The sequence below is a fragment of the Populus nigra genome, chromosome 3 (assembly GCF_951802175.1).
Source record: "Populus nigra chromosome 3, ddPopNigr1.1, whole genome shotgun sequence".
NCBI lineage: Eukaryota > Viridiplantae > Streptophyta > Magnoliopsida > Malpighiales > Salicaceae > Populus > Populus nigra.
In genome coordinates, this window is record NC_084854.1 from 15,799,508 (window position 1) to 15,816,871 (window position 17,364).

General features: G+C 36.1%; 2 protein-coding genes across 5 annotated transcripts; one reads left to right on the top strand and one right to left on the bottom strand.

Moving 5' to 3' along the window:
• Positions 1-2,213: 2,213 nt before the first annotated feature.
• On the top strand, positions 2,214-7,814 carry LOC133690177 (uncharacterized). Of its 4 annotated transcripts, XM_062110395.1 has the most exons (9): positions 2,218-2,360; positions 2,757-2,823; positions 3,937-4,751; positions 4,954-5,046; positions 5,204-5,305; positions 5,436-5,501; positions 6,253-6,318; positions 6,581-6,649; positions 7,150-7,814. In XM_062110395.1, exons 3-9 carry the CDS (start codon positions 4,014-4,016, stop codon positions 7,549-7,551), a joined length of 1,536 nt encoding a protein of 511 aa, XP_061966379.1. In that variant the 5' UTR covers positions 2,218-2,360; positions 2,757-2,823; positions 3,937-4,013; the 3' UTR covers positions 7,552-7,814. The 4 variants fall into 4 exon arrangements, with proteins under 4 accessions (XP_061966377.1, XP_061966379.1, XP_061966381.1 ...); XM_062110393.1 differs by lacking the exon at positions 2,757-2,823 and having other exon boundaries at positions 2,214-2,360; XM_062110397.1 differs by lacking the exons at positions 2,218-2,360; positions 2,757-2,823 and adding an exon at positions 2,839-2,986.
• A 596-nt stretch (positions 7,815-8,410) lies between these two features.
• On the bottom strand, positions 8,411-16,995 carry LOC133690176 (AT-rich interactive domain-containing protein 4-like). The gene is made up of 15 exons (XM_062110392.1): positions 15,886-16,995; positions 15,588-15,779; positions 15,370-15,423; positions 15,048-15,136; positions 14,399-14,672; positions 14,232-14,288; positions 13,382-13,413; positions 13,008-13,143; positions 12,706-12,879; positions 11,673-12,236; positions 10,868-11,005; positions 10,688-10,786; positions 9,387-9,487; positions 9,197-9,287; positions 8,411-8,729 (listed from the first exon to the last, which is right to left on the bottom strand). The coding sequence occupies exons 1-15, from the start codon at positions 16,036-16,038 to the stop codon at positions 8,634-8,636; spliced, it is 2,250 nt and encodes a 749-aa protein (XP_061966376.1). The 5' UTR covers positions 16,039-16,995; the 3' UTR covers positions 8,411-8,633.
• Positions 16,996-17,364: the final 369 nt, after the last annotated feature.

The following is a 17,364-nucleotide window of genomic DNA, read 5'->3' on the forward strand; positions in this document are numbered from 1 at the left end:
TGTTCAAATTTTAAGATATATTTATTCAGAAATGAATTCATACATAAAAAAGTATTCAATCTATCTTTATACAATTAATTACATCCAATTTATTTTTAAAAAGTTGTATATTTATAATCTATCATTTTGTCAAGCTTGTACCATAAAAACTAAAGGAATACATTACTTGACTTGTACATGACTAATTTCATATGTTATATATCCAAACCTTTAAGGAGGAGTATTTTAGACATATAAAATATGAATTTGGTTATATTTTTTTTTGTTAGATCTAATGAAAAATAGATTAAAGACACAATAATATTTTATGGATGGATGGAATATAATTAAATATATAAAAATAGATTGGCCACGAATATATCGAGCCATTTCCCTTTATTTCTTTGAACAATTGAAAACACAAAGTCAATACCCTTTACTAACCTTTTATATATAAAAAAAATAAAAAATTTTAGTCTTATCTATATTTTTGAAACCCAGCCCGACTTAGCGGGTCGATTCAGGACCCAGTTGATTTGGAGCTGAAATCAGGCCGGGTTGAAGAAAAAACAAGGAAAGAAAAACCAAGTATGACCCGGCTGACCCGGTGGGTTGACCCGACAAGACTCGATCAAAAACTCGGTTGCAACCCATTGACTTTTCTTGTTTTTTTTGTTTTACTAAAACGATATTGTTTTGATTTTAAAAAAAATTGACCCGGACGACCTGATGACCCAGTCAAAACCTGGAATTTGGGCCTTGGACCAGACCCATCGAATCGGGTGTAAAAACTATGTTATTATTGTTTAGAATGAAAGAAATACTCAGAGAATTAGAGAATTAAAAGGTTTAAACGACATATCTTTTGAGCAAGGATGATAATCGATCAAATTGTGGTTGGTTTTTTATTCACTTGCTTCCAATTGGAAATATTTAAATTTGGTACTTGTCTATGCTCTTGACCGATCAAGTTAGGTGGAGGACTTTCTCCATCCAACATATAAACTCAAGTACTCGATCAGCTCCGAGGTTGTTTTCCTAATTGATATTACAAAAATAAAATTAAGGGTCAAAACACAAATTAAATTTCAAATCCATAACTAAAACCATAAGAAATTCTTTATAAATAATAAAATAAAACTTTGTACATTCTATTAAAAAAAATACAACTTTATAAAATACAAAAAAAAAAAATAGAAAATAAGATGAGTTTGCGGCAGGTGACGAGATAACAAACTCTTCACCCAATCTTGCTTGTAGCTTAAACAACTAAACCGAGTCGGGTTTTAGCTATTCAGACCAAAATCATACCATAACCACCGTGAACCAATAAATCCAATTGGTAAGGCTAACATATTAAAAAAAATTAAAAATAAGAAATGCATCTAAATGTTAAGATACTCAAATTAATAACAAATGTAAAAGAGTTTTGAAAACAAGTTTTGGGTTAGCATATTAAAAAAGTAAAAAAAAAGGAAGAGAACTTTCTTTTGGATTTACTAGGTTGGAAATAAAAGTGGTTCATTTCAGACGACAATCATGCTTGTTTTGTCTTTGTTCGGCCATAAATCTTGCGTTCCCCTCCTTGTACAAAAAGGAATCTGTCTTTTGAATTTTGATTCATGTTGGGAATCGTTTTGTATTCCTATGGGAGAGAGGACATTTGGGTAATTCTCTTTATTAGGGTTATAAAATCAGAATTTTCCAAAAAAACAAAACCTGTCAATTCCATGAATCAAACGCCTGAAAAGTCCAAACGCCTGAATCAATTCCTTGCTGCGATGTTTAGATTTTAAATACGTTTCATCACCAAAATACCCTTGTAATAAGATCAAATGTTTAGTATGGGAAAGGTTGTTTTCGTCATTATAAAATTAGTTAGTGCCAGTAATTTCAGAGGAACCGGAACGTCTCCGCTTTATCCGGTGTGACAAAAACTTCTCGAACATAATGACAACAATACCCACACTGCATGGGGCCCGCTAACATCCAGTCTCAAGGCCATAAACGGGAAAACGCATCCCGCTGTCAAGGTCAGTGACGGCATTTTGAAAAACGCGGCATTTGAAAAGTTTAGCTTAAATGAGCAAAAATGGTTAAAAATGAGGATAAAAAACATACGTGGGTCCCACAAGAAACAGAATTAGCTGACCTGTCGAATTGAGAAACAGCCACGTTGACAAAATCCTAAGGAAAATAATAAAATAATGAGATTGATATGGACTCTGTTTTTTTTCCTAAGGAAAAGAAAAAAAGAGCGGTTTCTGTGTCAAAAGCTAAACTACTTTTGTTGTTCTAAGCTCTCTAATTTCTCTCTCTTTCTCTGTGGATGCTGATGGTGAGAGAAAGACACACTAAAACATTACTGGTGGATTTTCCTTGTAAGATTTTAAGCATCTCTATCTTTCTAAATTTGTTTGATTTTGTAACTTCAATGTGGCAGTTGATTTTGTGCAAGCATGTTGATCATGGTTACTTACGAGTGTCATATAAAGTATTTGTAGTAGACCTACTTTTTGAGGTTTGATTAATCATGGGTTTCTTTTTGCATGAACTGGGTCCATGGAAATGTTTTTTTTTTTTTTTTGGTCTGTTGAAGAATAATCTAGCTGATTTGGAGCTCTGTGATATTTTATGCAAAGGGTCAATCATGGTTTTGGATTTTATTTTATATAGTATTTAATTGTGGCTAAGCTGGAATGGATTATGGTGATTTGATGCTTTCTATTGAAATTCTTTTGCGGGGTAATTGATCTGAGTTTTGTCTTTTGGTTTAGGGGAAAAAGGATCAAGTCTTGAAGAATTTAGTTGAAACAAAATACGATGATAAATTCTTACTTCTATGTAATTTCCGGGATGGAATGCACTACTTGTCAAAGTGGAGTTTTTTTTGTTCATTCTTTAGAAATCTTACCTTCTTAATGATCTTGAAATGTACTACTTGTCAAAGCACAATTAGAATTTGCAGTTCAAAAGAGTGGTTCAATCTTGTTTGTGAGTTGCTCGAGTATGTTCCGGACCAATTATTTCAAGATTTTTCTCTTCTTTCTAGTTTTGCATTTATAATGCTCAATCTCGTAAATATCAACTGTGATTCCTCAACTTTTAAAACAAGTCGAGTTTATTTGCTTTCTTTTCTAGATACCCTGATTGTAGTTGTTATAGCACTTAAAGGATGAAACTCGTTGTTATTTGATTGATGTATTTCATTATTCAGGCGCATACTATTTCATAGCAGTGTGAAGCATTTTCATTGCTCTATAAATTGTTGATACGTTACAATTACCGCAAAACCATGCTGTATTAAGCTTACGTAACGCTCCATTGCTCTAGAAATTGTTTCGCCTAATAGTTATTATTCACATGTCTATTACCTACATCCTTCCATCAATTTCTTGTTCTGGACGTTGTGTCTTCTCTGTACACCTTAGCACGGGCACTTCAAATGCATTGCCCAGTTTCAAGCCGTGAGCAAGCTCTTGGTTCCTTTTGTGGTTGCCACTTCTAGATCTTTGGGGGCCAGATAGCAGGGTGGTCAACGTAGTGTACTGGTTTAGGTGCAGTATTGCCAAGACATTGTTTGCCCATTTGATAAGCTGATAGCCCTTGATTAAAAAAAAGGGAATTCACTTTTTATAGTTAATCTAACTAGAATTTCATAACCATTAATAGCTTCTTCAAGGAAATGGACATGCCCTGGGTTTTGAACCTGCATTTGTACCTGCTGCTTGACAATGTTCTGACTTCTTTTTCTGTGCCACAAAGGGCACAGTATTTTACATGTTATGCCTAGGATACAGAATAGCCGGTGTATATCATATGGATGCATGCTTGTCTGCATTTGTATGTCACATTGAAACTAACTGCCTAATATGATATGTCTGTCCATGCAATAGTTGTTTCTTGTGCATACTCGTCACAAATGTAAGAATCTAACAAGAGTTCTTATATTCACAGGAACTGATACATAAACCTGCCTAGCATCTGCCACATATGAGTGCTGTCAAAATATACTAATCACTGTATAGCGATTGATGATGGATGAGTATCTCAATCATTTGATCTCTTCCTCATCATTGGTGGATGGAGATATTAAGGAAAGTTCATCTTGGGTCTGTAGTGAACCAAATCAACCAAATGCCTTCCTCCCTACTTCTCTTGAATTATATCAAGATGACAAAAAAAATTCACCTGTAAGCATGATTAGTTCAAATCAAAGTGTGGAGTCCTTGGCCACTCAAGACACTTCATCTGTAGTTCTTGGCAGCGAGTCAGATTATGCTGTTGATAAAGTCTTAATTTCTGAACAAGCTCGATTGCAAAATGATTGCCAGAATTGCAATGGAAACCCCTCCCCTGATGGAATGGCACGTGGAAACTTAAAATTTGGAAATACAGGCCTGCAATGCAATGGAATTCTTCCTACCCTGAGTTCTCTGAACTATCCAAATCAGCTTCCAATAGTTGGTGATTTGACATCGTATCTCTCTTTTTCTGAGGCAAGCAATGCTGGATGCAATGGAAGGGAACAATCTGAGTACCTGAGATCCTTAAAAAATCTGCAAAACTTATCATCAATCCCACAATTGTGGCCTTCACAATCTTATGAGGGTGTTTCTTCTCTCCCTCCTTTGATGGGACAAGACAGAATAGAGGGATCTGGTCTTCGAGGAGGGAACTTGGATGATGATATGCATATTATGGGGAAGGGATACATGGGCATGGATGAAATTCTCCGACTTGATAAGTTATCTGCATCACCTACTACAGAGGTATAACTATCTTGATCATTGCTGATTACATTTCAGATTATAGAATTATAAAAAATTGGCTGCAAAAGATGGTGGACTCTCCTTGTCTAGTTGCAACCTCATTTAAATTGATTCTTCGAGTTTAGGGGGGGATTTACTAGTTGATTGTTCTGTATAAGTCAAAAGGTTCCTTTTGATTGATTGTTCTTACTCGTAATTGTAGGGGAAAGAAGATTTGCAAAGTTGTCCTTTCTCATCTGGCATAGCTGAGCCCAATGTAAACATGTCAATGAATCAATTATCATCTATGCCTCAGGTTCTTGCCATAGTTTCAGATTTCTTTCGTGTTTATTCAAGATTTTTGCACTTCTCAATTTATATGATTGGTCAGAGAGCTCTCATCAACTGCCAGAAATGACTGAAGTAACATATTGAGTGTTATGTGTACAAACCACCTGGATTTTGAATTGCAGACTACATCAGCTGCTCCAGTAGAAGGCTGCAATGGAACTGGAAAACCTCGTGTAAGAGCACGACGTGGCCATGCCACTGACCCACATAGTATAGCTGAAAGGGTTAGTTATAATTATCATATAACTATTGCAAGCTAAATTTCTTCATGAGTAGACTTTCAAGATTTTGAATTTTTCAGGAAGTTTTGTGAACATAATTATTCCTTAGTTTTTCTAAAATGTCTAACTGCAGCTTCGAAGAGAAAAAATTGCTGAAAGGATGAAGAATCTGCAAGAACTTGTACCTAATTCCAATAAGGTCAGCTTCTTTTGGTTCTGCTATTGTCATTAAATATACTGTGACAAATGGTTTGTGTTAGTTTTTTAATTAGTACATAACCAGGTGCTTTTAACAACAAATTATATGGGTAGATGTTTATGATTCCAGTATATATTTGTATGCATAAAAAGATAAAGTTGGAAAAAAGAATTTGATAGATGCAGCCAGTAAATGCAGCTCTAACAAGCTCACTTAACATCATGTTCTCGAATTGAAACTTTAGATAGTTGCCTTTTCTGCAGAGTCAGCTTCAAATCAGTCTGGTACTGGTAAATGAAGCACCTCTGTTAGCACAGTTATAGTTGATGGTTTTCTAATTAATTCTGCCTGAAAGAGGGAAATGGGAGTACAACTTGCCTTTTCAAATGATGTAGAGTCAATTGTGCCTGCAACTAGCACCCCTAGGATCACAGTTGTGCTTGCACTTGTTATTAATACTTGACATCAGATTTAACATCCCGACCATGGAGCCTTTTCTTAGTTGAGACAATATGACATGCTTTTCCCAGGAACTGAAGTGGTTTTTCTTCACAAGAAATTTGTAGTTTTTAATAGTTCTGCCTGTCATTAATGGAGATGGGAAGGCGAAAGTAACTGACCTGGACTTCACCTTTACATTACTTTCTAGTCCCACACTCACACTCACACATAACTTTCATACCAGCTAATTGTGCAATAGTGAATTGCAGGCCACCTCTAACAATGGACTGAATTCATTTATGATTTGTAGGTTGACAAGGCATCTATGCTTGATGAGATCATAGAGTATGTCAAATTTCTTCAGCTCCAAGTCAAGGTATGATAATGTCTAGTTGTTGCAAATATCCTGTAGAAAAACTTCTAATCAGACTTGTTTGAATTTGATTTTCTGTTTTCAAATATTACTTGTTTCACCATATCAAGTTGCCTTCATTTTTTGTTGTATTGGTCAGTAATTTCCATTTTCTTTGTATTGGTCAACAGCTGTCATGAAATTAGAGGAAGTGAGAAACTCTGGATAAGCCATTATACCAATTACTGATTGAAGTGTTATTTCTCATTGTTGCATGAATATCCAGGTGCTAAGCATGAGCAGGTTAGGGGCAGCCGGAGCAGTCATTCCTCTCCTCACAGATGGTCAACCTGAGGTTCTATGCCCTTCGACTTTTATGATAAACATGCAACTTACATGTTCTCTTCTATTTATGATTTTGAAATTACCTATCGGTGTCCCTGTGTCCATAGACATGAGCATGAAAATAGTCAGCCTAGCTGAAAAAATCATCGAACCACTTAATTGTCACCAAGTTGAAGTCACTACAATGGATGGAGACAGAATGTGAGGAAGACATCTAAGATTATGATTCTTAAAGTATCTCTTTTACATGATTCTCTTGTAGGTTTCTACTCGAGGGCATTGACCGGTGTTATTAACGACATCATTGAATATGTTCTGGCCCTGCATTTTGTAATCATAGGATTATGATAGGTTATCAGTTCATGGAATATTCTTTAGTAATCTGTGTTTATCACCTCAATATTTGAACAATAATATCTTCTATAATGAGGATGAATTTGATCATTTTAGGGAGCATGTTGATGCATTATTTTATAAGGATTCTGACAGTTTGTCATTTGTCTTCTTCAGGGTCATAATAGTTTGTCGCTCTCGCCATCAGCTGGTCTAGGAATTGATATTTCTCCATCTGCTGATCAGATTGCCTTTGAGCAAGAAGTACTTAAGCTACTGGAATCCGATGTGACCATGGCCATCCAATATCTTCAAAGCAAAGGTCTCTGCCTCATGCCCATTGCTCTTGCTGCTGCCATATCCAGTGTTAAGGCATCTTTATCAGGTACAACTTCTGAGGAGAGGAAGAACAATGGCTACACCAATGGTCTTGTTAGCAGCAGCAGCAGCATAACTGGCATTGACACCCATCCAATGTCCAATGATAACAATATTGCAACCGGTACACTTAGCAGCAAAGGCATGATTGTCAATGGCTGCAATGAGGTTGTCAAGCAAGAAGTGCTGAAGAACACCTGATGCATTTCTAGAGCACGGAAAGTAAAGATGTAATTTCATTATTTTAGATGGGGTTTCATTTTTCAAGCTGAGGCAGATAATCTTGGAATCTAGAGCTACTTAAACTTTTAAACTTTTAGAACTTGTCTCTCTTTCATCGTCTTTTCTTGTTTGAAGATCGACTGTACGTTTTTATGAGAATGTACATATACAAGCATGCATATAGGCCGATACTGTTTTTATCCGTCGAGAATATTTAGAACATGCAGATTTACTTTGATTAAGTAATTTGTTTCAACTTGCTGACCATATATATGGACCAGGTTAAGATCTGAAGAGTGATTCTGAGAGTTCCCATCTATGCGTAATTCAAATATTCTATGTGCAAGTGCCATGTCTAGGATACAGGAGCGGCTACATTCCCCACCAGACCTGTCAAGACTCGAGAATCAGCTTATCATGAGTTTCTTCGGTCCCTGAACTTGCATGGCTTGACCAAAAAGAACAAGATTCTACGAAATCCAATTAGCAGGGGATGTAGCTGGTTAATTACTCGGATCACACTGGTGATTTGAGACCTAATCATGCTAGTCATTGAATGAGTAGCAGCTAAAAAAAACCAAGAACATTCACTACAATATCAAAGCCCCGTGCCCAAGAAAGGTCTAAGAAACCAAACAGCTATTCTAGCTGTCTGCTGATCCATCATTCAAGCGTTGATCAGAATTCCAAAAGATGCCGAGCACTCAAGACTCCGCAGGTTGATAGCTGGGGGAACACAATCACAAATGAATTGCATAAAGAGGATTAAACCATTGCTGGGAAAGAACGACCCAATGAGAAGATCTCTATCTCACCTATTTTCGTACATTCTGTTAAATACTTGACAAAACTACCTGATTAAATTAGATTTCATGAAATATAGTATATTCTACAATTACTCTGTCGAAATTGGCTTTCCACAGCACGTGACGGGTGGGGGGCTTCTTAATTGCTTAATCTATATGAAGCGAGATACGATACAATAATTACATTCCTCCTACTCTTTATCTTATGCATTTATGTTGGGGAAGAAAGGAAATGGACCACTTGAGACCAGCTTGCTAATATCCATTTGTAGTTTTCTGTGATTTTTTCTTGAAATTTGCAATGCTGCAGTTGGGGCAAATATACTCCAGCCCGTCTGTTTTAGCATAGTCCTGTCATTCACCAGAAAAAATTCAAGCAACGAATAAGATCCCACTCATGCCTTGACAATTTGCAGTTCATGCAGACAAAAAAAAAGAGAGTTGACAACGTAACAAGAGATTGAAGTCAGAAGTAGCAAATCCTCACAACTATTTGACCAACCTAAAGGAAGAAAACTGGGTTTTTTTATTTTTTTTACACCACTGGTTCGTTCTCGACTGATGACCTATGCTCAACAGGTAAAGATATATCCATATATAACGTTAGTTATCCCTTGCACTCTACAACAAGACTAAGTTCAGCACAACCTAAGTCACAATGGACCAATAGTAACTTAAAAGTACTAACTAAAAGAAAAGATCAATCATAGCCTTAGTTTCAACCAACCATTTTTTATCTGCTTGAAGTAAAAGATTTGAAACAAGTGTTTTATCTTTAGAGATGTCTAATCATTAAAGAAGCTTGATCAAAAGCACACCTTAAAGGCACCAAGTCCCTGCCTCCTGTCACAGCCAAAGTGAGCCCACTCGCCACATATTCCACAGTTAACCCAATCACCAGCTGCGCTACTGTGAATATGATAACCCAAGTGTCAGTACAGTGTATTTTCTAGTGCGCACACAAACAAAAAGGGAGAGGGAGAAGGAGAGGCGGGGAGAGAGAGAGACCTGTGACACAACAGGCAGCATTCTCCATCTACATCATCATGGGCCAATTCATATTCCAAAAGGTAAGTTTCATAGTGCCTTTTTAGTGTATTGCCAACACCCTAATAAGCGTGGAGCAAAAACAGTGAGTTACTCCAAACTTGTACACACAATAAGCAGTTCAATATCTTGCCAAGCAGGAGTCATGATCCGTGGAAAGCAAGAAGAAATCGCCATGCACAGAATAAATTTATGGATCCACCAGAGAAACTTTCAGCTGAAGTCTATTATTTGCTAGAAATTATGCAGCAAAAGCCCACTCCCATCAGTATTATAGACATTCTGATTTGGCCATTCACAAAATAACATGATGTGAAGCATGTATATGTTATTTTTACCCCTAAAAATTATAAACATGAAGAGATTTTATAATAAAAGCTGACTCGGCAGGTACCAAAAATAATGCGGTCTGCATGGCACAGCATTGTTGACCCTCCATTTCATAAACTCAGCTTGTTTACTCGCTAGTCATCTAACTCAAATTACTATTCTAACTAGTATACCAGTTATGATGAAATCATTCATTAAGATGATTTCAATTAATTGGAGCACACGTCTAGGGGAAAAAAATTGATCAAGGCAAACTTTTACAACCGATGGAAAAGTAGATGATAATGAAAAGGGAGCTGATAAGAATATATCAGACAAGAATATCCAGAAAATTTTAAAACAGAGCTGAATAAAAAACCTGCAGTGCGGAAAATGTGGGTCAATAGATAAGATCAGAAACTCTTTTATTTATTTATTGTGAATGAAATACTTTTATTTAAGAATAGAGAAAAGAACCATACCAGTCGAACTCACTAATACTGAGTGTTTAGTACTATTTTAAGTTATTTTAGTTATTAAGGAAAATAAATTATAAGACAGTGGTAAGAAGGCTGGGGGAAGCAACAAAGCATGTTGCCAGAACAAAATCAAGAGGTTTAGCCTAAAGAGCAAGAAAATGTAACAAAAACTTGAAACATCAGACAGAAAACATTCAATGAGAAGTTAAATTATGTTAAAATCTACTGCAAATAACAGCAAAAGGCACCATATATTTGAGATGGATCATATTTTATGCATCCCAAAGGTTCCAAATTTCAACAGGAAAAGAATGTGATTCTGCACTCCTTGACTGTAAGAAAGTTAGCATAGTCAGAATATGCAATTCAGGTCCAGCTCTCCAATATTGTGACCAACTGTAAAGCTCTCAGCCACCATAGGACATCTCAAAAACCACAAACAAAAATAAGAAGAATTAGAGGTTCGTAACTTACAGTCATTCTATTAGTCAAAGTATGATTGCGCATCTTTGAGAATACTTGTCCTTTCCAGTTGATGCCATTCCCAACATGAAAACCTCCTCTTGAAACCACCTGAGTACCCAATATTTCTCAGTTTTCAGTGCTAAAACCTTTGAAGCTTTGAATCATACTAAGCATATTAAAAAAACTCACCTCTCTATACAAGTTAAAAAGGTCAAGGCGTTTTGCATTGAGAATGGCATCAGGAAACTCTGCCAGTCCACCTTGAGGAACAAGACGAGAATGACCACGAAGAATCAAAAACTGCATTACATCCCTCAAGAATTCCTCCTGCCAGAAAATAAACCATTGGGGAAAAATATATATATAAAAAACCTGATAACATCAAAATTTTGTATATAAACCATTTAATATAACAGGGTTATACAATATCCAACTCTTGGATCCAAGGGGATAAACACGTTAGCATCAATTGTGGTCGTATTACATGATTGCATGAGATTATCGGAATGGCTATGGTGTAAATGTAATAGCACAGAATGATGGTCAGGTGCCTGTTTGGTTCCATATACCCAAATGTTGAATCTAAAAAACCTAGCTAAGTAATCATATACTTCAAACAAGACCTCAAATCCCATAGTCACCAAACATCATAGAAGTATTTTTATTTTTATTTTTTGAAAAAGGAAGAAAAAGAAAAGTAGAGAAATTACAAAACAGTGTAAGACAGTACTTGAACTAACCACCCATTGAAATCCCCAGGACTCATACATGTCTTGAGGCATAAAACTCAGAAACAAATAACCTCAAGCTTATTACACATCAAAAATTTCATAGATGGCTAAGTTATAAAACTCAAGAAACATAGGACTAGATAAGTAACCCTCAACCCACAACTGAAAATAAAAATTTAACCATTCCTAAGAATATAAATGCATAGAAGCATTGTACATGAAAAGAAAGAACACAATTCGTGAATTAAAAAAATGAATTCTACCTCAGAGCAAACTTGTATTGGAGATCTACCACATCCATGTTTCTTCAAAGGCAGTGGATTTAGAGAAATAATCTGCTGTGCCTGATAAGAGCTTGACAATGATTTTCGATGTGTGACAGGAGCAGGTCCGACAACACTATGCTTTGGTGGCGGAGGTGGCAAGCTAGGCTTTGCTTGTTCTCCATCATATCTTTCAGCATCAAAAAATCCAGAAAATGGTAGCATTTTATGACGATGAGTGTGGGGAATTGGTCTCATTGCAGCAACATGAAACTTGTGTTTAACATTTCCTCCATTTTCACCTCCACGACCAGAAGTTAAGGGTTTAGTTTCTCGGGTTGGCTCGGATCTTTTTCGACAAGGTGCAGGAGGAATCAACCAGGTAGGAGGCCTAGTGAGAAAAGTGTTGAGTGGATGGGACTCTTTGCCCTGCTCTGAACAGAAGAAAAGGAGGCGATCAGCATCATCTTTTTCAAAAGAAGCAACTGATAGTCCTTGAATGCTGGCAATTCCTAGCATTACTAAGCTGCGGTAGGATACATCTGGGGCCAGCTGCCGCAAAACCTGTGATGGCATTCCACAAGACATGGCTATGAGAACTCACAGAACTCACATTGGTTGATTTGGGCCTAATATTATCAACCAAGAAGAAAATCTAGAATGGGCGTGGGGTAATACTTCCCTATTTATTAAGTGTATCTAAGAAAAAAGACTTCTACAAAAATTTGTATAACAAATTTTAATCATTAGACTTTAATTTAAATATACATTAGTTACTCTAACCAACAGCTTATTGTTACAAAACTATATGACAACTTTATTTCTAATCTTTACTCCAAACAGCTACTAGAGAAGAAAGAGGAGATAACACATACATACATATATATAATCAGTTATCTTACAAGCACTCATCCATGAATTAATGCAACTTCTTCCCCCCATTCATCAATTGAAATATCTACAAAAGAAATTTGACTTCTTTTTTTTTTTTTTTAGGATATGAATATATAGGAAGGATGTGAGACAACATTACCTGTGATGCCCATGTAGGAACCTTCATGGAAACTTCAAAAACACTTGCCCCACAGGCTATGGAAGCAGACTTTCGTGGCTCAGATGAAGGTGATTTGCTTTCCTCAAAGCTAGTCAATGCATGGACTAGCTGACTGTTCTCAATAAGCTCATTTTTAATATGATTCTCCAAAAGCTGAGACAACACCCCCGCCCCCCCAAAAAAAAAACCAGAAAGAAAGGACCAGAAATTGTCAGGTGCATGTAAGAAAAAAGTCGCAAGCAAGCACAAAATCAACCCTTGCAGAGAAATTTTATCCTTGCCTGATCATTAAAACAAGTTTGTGCACTGCCAGACACTAAAAGTGATATGTGAGCGGAACTGCAGGTTGATAAATCACATCGCATTGTCACCACACCACGAGAAAATGTCCCTGCCTGAAGAGGAGGTGGAGGAGCACTGCAAATAATGGTGAGATTTGTGAGCTAATAAAAACAGAGTGCAGTGAGACCAAAAGGCATTTAATTATGATGATCATAATAACTATTTCAAAGAAGGCACAACTAAAGTTGCACTAAGCTTTAAACTGTGTGTGTGCACGTCCACACATTTATGTATGTACATAAACAAAATGTGTCTGCAGCACTATAAATAAAGGAGCAGGAAGCAAGAAGTGGGGCTCAGATTCATTAAGTACCTTGTCCGGTTATGAAGTTTACTCCCACGAATCTGCATGCAAACCATTGCAAAATAATAAATAAATAACAATCTGCTGAATAAAAAAAAGGTGATAGAATTCAAATGAAGAAATGTGAAGTGGTGATAGCATTTAAGTATGCATTTGGTAATGTGATGCAGGTGCTTGAGCAAAAGTGTGTTTAGACTGGAAAGGCATTAATTTGATACTTAAATAGGTACTTGTTAATGTTTTCGACATCGGCATATTAAAACCATTCAAAAGCAACTGAAAAGGCATCAAATTTGATGCTTTTTCAGACCAAACATACTTTAAGAGGCACTTTCAAATGAAATGCAAACACATTACCAAACACAGCCTATAGTTAGAACGCATAAAAGCATATTTTCATTATGACAATTGCTGGAACAAAAATTACAACAAACCTTGTTACAATTTCTTGCTCAACAATAGAATGGCTACCCAATCAACGTACTTGTACTCTTCTGTCAAGATTTTTTTTTTTTCTCATCCCCAGTGCAGGAGACATCAACATACTGGCTAAAGCCTAAAACATTTAGCAATTCTAATTTAGTGACGTTGACTTTTCAATTCTATGTGGACTGAGTGAAGAAGTATTGGATCTATTGCACCTCATATATTTAAACATGAAAATTCCATGAATGCCAAGGATTGTTCAGCTGAGGACTAAAAGGTGAGCTTATGGAGAGCAAAATAAAAATGGAAGTAGTGATATCAAAGATAATATCCTTGTCATCTTCGTGATTTCACAAAATTTACCCAAGGGATGCTTAATGATTAGGAGTTGAGGAACTCCAGAAATAAGTGGTAAAGCTGGCAATGAACTCACTTCGATGTTCAAGAGAGCATTAAGCCCATCCTCCAATGATTCCAACAAACATGCATCCTGAAGAGAGTACAGATTGTAATCAATCCATGCCCATTGAATGCTACCATTAATATATTCAACCAAGCAACAATCGAAAACATATTCAGAATTATGTCAGTCAGACATACCAATGTGCATGAAAGTCCACAAACAAGAAACCTCATGGTCACATCATCATCATATATTTTTATAGCAGGAAGAGCCCCAGAAGAGCTTTCTTCACCCTGATCATCTGCCTCGGGCAGAGTAATATCAAACTTTGGTGGATCACCGAGTAACTTTGGCCCAGGTTTACCACCAACTTTCTGGCCATTGGAAGCTAGGGTATTGTTGTTTCGTCCACAGTAGAGCCTAAAAGATGCATAAGCGAGTTGGAAAGCATCACATGTATGGCTGCAAGAACTGCAATGCACAAGAGAGCACAACAGAGGATATGACATCCATTTATTTATTTAATTTCACAAAAAAAAAATGAGAGAGCATGTTGTGCTATGCTGCCAAAGAAAAATAATTCAGCCCAACAAATTATCTATATGTAAAGCTCAACATCTGGTCCACAATCTCATCACAGGAAAATAATCCGCACCCAAACAAATACTTCCACAGTTACAAATTTAGTCATTGATTCAAAACATGGATCCATGAACAATAACTACTAGACTGCATATTATATAGAACTATCAAAACAAGGAGGTTAAGATGGAACTAATAGAACCACACATAATAGAAAAGGTTACTGCAAATTGTTAATCTTGATGTAAAAGCAGAAAATCATACCTTTGAACCACTGACAACAATGCTTGACGAAAGTGAGAAACAGCATAACATGAAAACATGCTTTTCCAATATATAACATATGGAACTCCCTGCCACATGAAAACACCGGTTCGACAATGATTCATGAGAAGAAGTTAGATAAAGCATGCATATATATATATATATACAGGTCTCCAACTTGCATGCACCATCTCTTTAAACATTTATGATTAGCTTAACCAGTAACTCCATCAAATAATCATAATCCTCATACCTCTTTCCCCGACCTAAAAAAAAAACCAATAACTTAAAAAATTACAGAACTATTAAGGATTAATATAACCTTGGAGTGAAGTGCCTCTGCCAACTTTTCACCATTGGGGATCTCTAAATAAACCTGTACAAACATTTGAAGGTAGATTCAGTGAAATGCTATGATTTGCGTTGCAAACTGCACAAGAATAATCTGACAAGAATTTAAGACAAACAATGAGTTCCATGTCACTGAAATGATAAACAAGGAGCAACGAGTATTATTCAATCTTGAGGACCATCACTCACCGTGGGAGGCAATGTGGAACCAAATAGTCCACATAAGGATTCTGGGGTGGACAAGTCAATATCTCCCCATCTTAAAGGTCCAATTTCTTCACTATCTTCAATCTGCTCACCTTGAAAATACACGATACTGGGCTCCAATGAATGAAGCACACGCTGGAACTCATCAGTGCTCGGATTAGTCAGTACCTGAACCTGCACTCAAACATAAACGATAACAAACATCAATGTAAACTAAAACTCAGAAAACCCATTAAAACCAGGAATTCAAATTTATAGCCAAAAAAATTCAAAAACATGCCTCCAGCCGCCCAGCTGAAGCAAGTTCCGGAAAAGGAAATCTAGGTTTATCATCAGAGAGAGGTTGCTTCTGCTTATTATCACCACTTTTACCACAAAGAACAGCAAGGAGAGTACAATGATTCCTTAAAGGACCTTGAGCATGAAACATCATGCATACATCCCAAGATCCCTCAATATCTGTTTGAAAAAATTGACAACTAACTCACTTTCCCCAGTAGCAGGAGCAATTACACCAATGCTTCCTTTAACCTAGAAAACTTCTACACAATCAAATCAAATAACAAAAACCTAAATTTTGCTAAAAATCTATGGATCCCGCCTTAACACACATCACCAAAAGCCAAACTTTGGGGCGAAGCGCTCAAGACCAGACCTAAAAACACTCCAAATTGAAGAAAACTCAATGACTCGGATGAGAAAAACAAGAAATCAAGCAACCCAAATGAACAAAATTGAGGAATTAGAAGAGTAAAAAAACCCAGCAGTGGAAGACAATCGAAAACAACATAAACCAAAGAGAGAGTAAAGTTAAGAAACCCTAGATAGTAATACTAAAGAAATAATCTCTCCCGAAAACCTGAAGGACATCTTTTTTTCCCTATCTCTAATAAAAATCTTCTCTTTGACTGCCTCACGTACCGAAACAACAAAAAAAAATAAAAATAAAAAATAAATCCCAATAAGTAAATCAGAATAGGAAATCATTAAATCAATGCTTTCATTAAAATTCAAACAAAATCACCATTTTCTTTCTTTTTTTCAAAAAAACAAAGTGTCAGTTCATAAAATACTGTTTTCCTAAACCAAATCAAGTCAAAAACCAAAACTCACAAAAGAAAAATGTCTAAAAAGAAATAAATAAATGGGGGTGTGTTTATTTCGTTTCACATTTGATTGGATAACTTTTCAAAATCATCAAGAAAAACAAAAATAAATGTGTGTGTATGACTTTTTGCCCACAAGATTCTCGGATATTAAAAGAACCAACAAGCAAATACCCATGTTAACGTTTTCTAAAAGATGTATATTACTGCTCCTAAAGGAATAATAATATAATCATCATTACAAATTTATGCTCAACTTTTTTTTTCACTTGCATGTAGTGTTGCTTTTGCTTATTTGTCCTGGGAAGAAAAGATTCCTTCAAGTGTGTTAAATGTAATTTGCTTTTTTTTTTTGTGTTGGGTTGGATTTCCTCTTTTTTCTCATTTTGTCTTGGATTTGGAGATGATCTCGTAATTCAACTAGACTCTCGTTCTAGTCATGGCAACGATGAATCATTATGTTGGGGTAAAAAACTTGAGGAAAACACATAGATGGTTAAAACTATGGATCATGTCTTGATTTGAATGGATAAATATAGATTATAGAACTTGGTCTTGACTTAAAGAGTTAGTTAAATCTGCGCTTGTCTGGGTCCCGGTTGCCTGGATGGTCTCTTTTTATTTTATTTTTATTTTGTAAAGGGAGGGAATTA

Coding starts and splice junctions, on each gene's coding strand:
- LOC133690177 (XM_062110393.1), top strand. CDS start 4,014: ATGATGGATGAGTATCTCAATCATTTGATCTCTTCCTCATCATTGGTG. Junction 5,047..5,203: donor AATTATCATCTATGCCTCAG/GTTCTTGCCATA, acceptor TTTGAATTGCAG/ACTACATCAGCTGCTCCAGT. Junction 5,502..6,252: donor TTGTACCTAATTCCAATAAG/GTCAGCTTCTTT, acceptor TATGATTTGTAG/GTTGACAAGGCATCTATGCT.
- LOC133690176 (XM_062110392.1), bottom strand. CDS start 16,038: ATGATGTTTCATGCTCAAGGTCCTTTAAGGAATCATTGTACTCTCCTT. Junction 10,787..10,867: donor TTTTTAACTTGTATAGAGAG/GTGAGTTTTTTT, acceptor TTGGGTACTCAG/GTGGTTTCAAGAGGAGGTTT. Junction 9,488..10,687: donor CTTTGACTAATAGAATGACT/GTAAGTTACGAA, acceptor CACGCTTATTAG/GGTGTTGGCAATACACTAAA.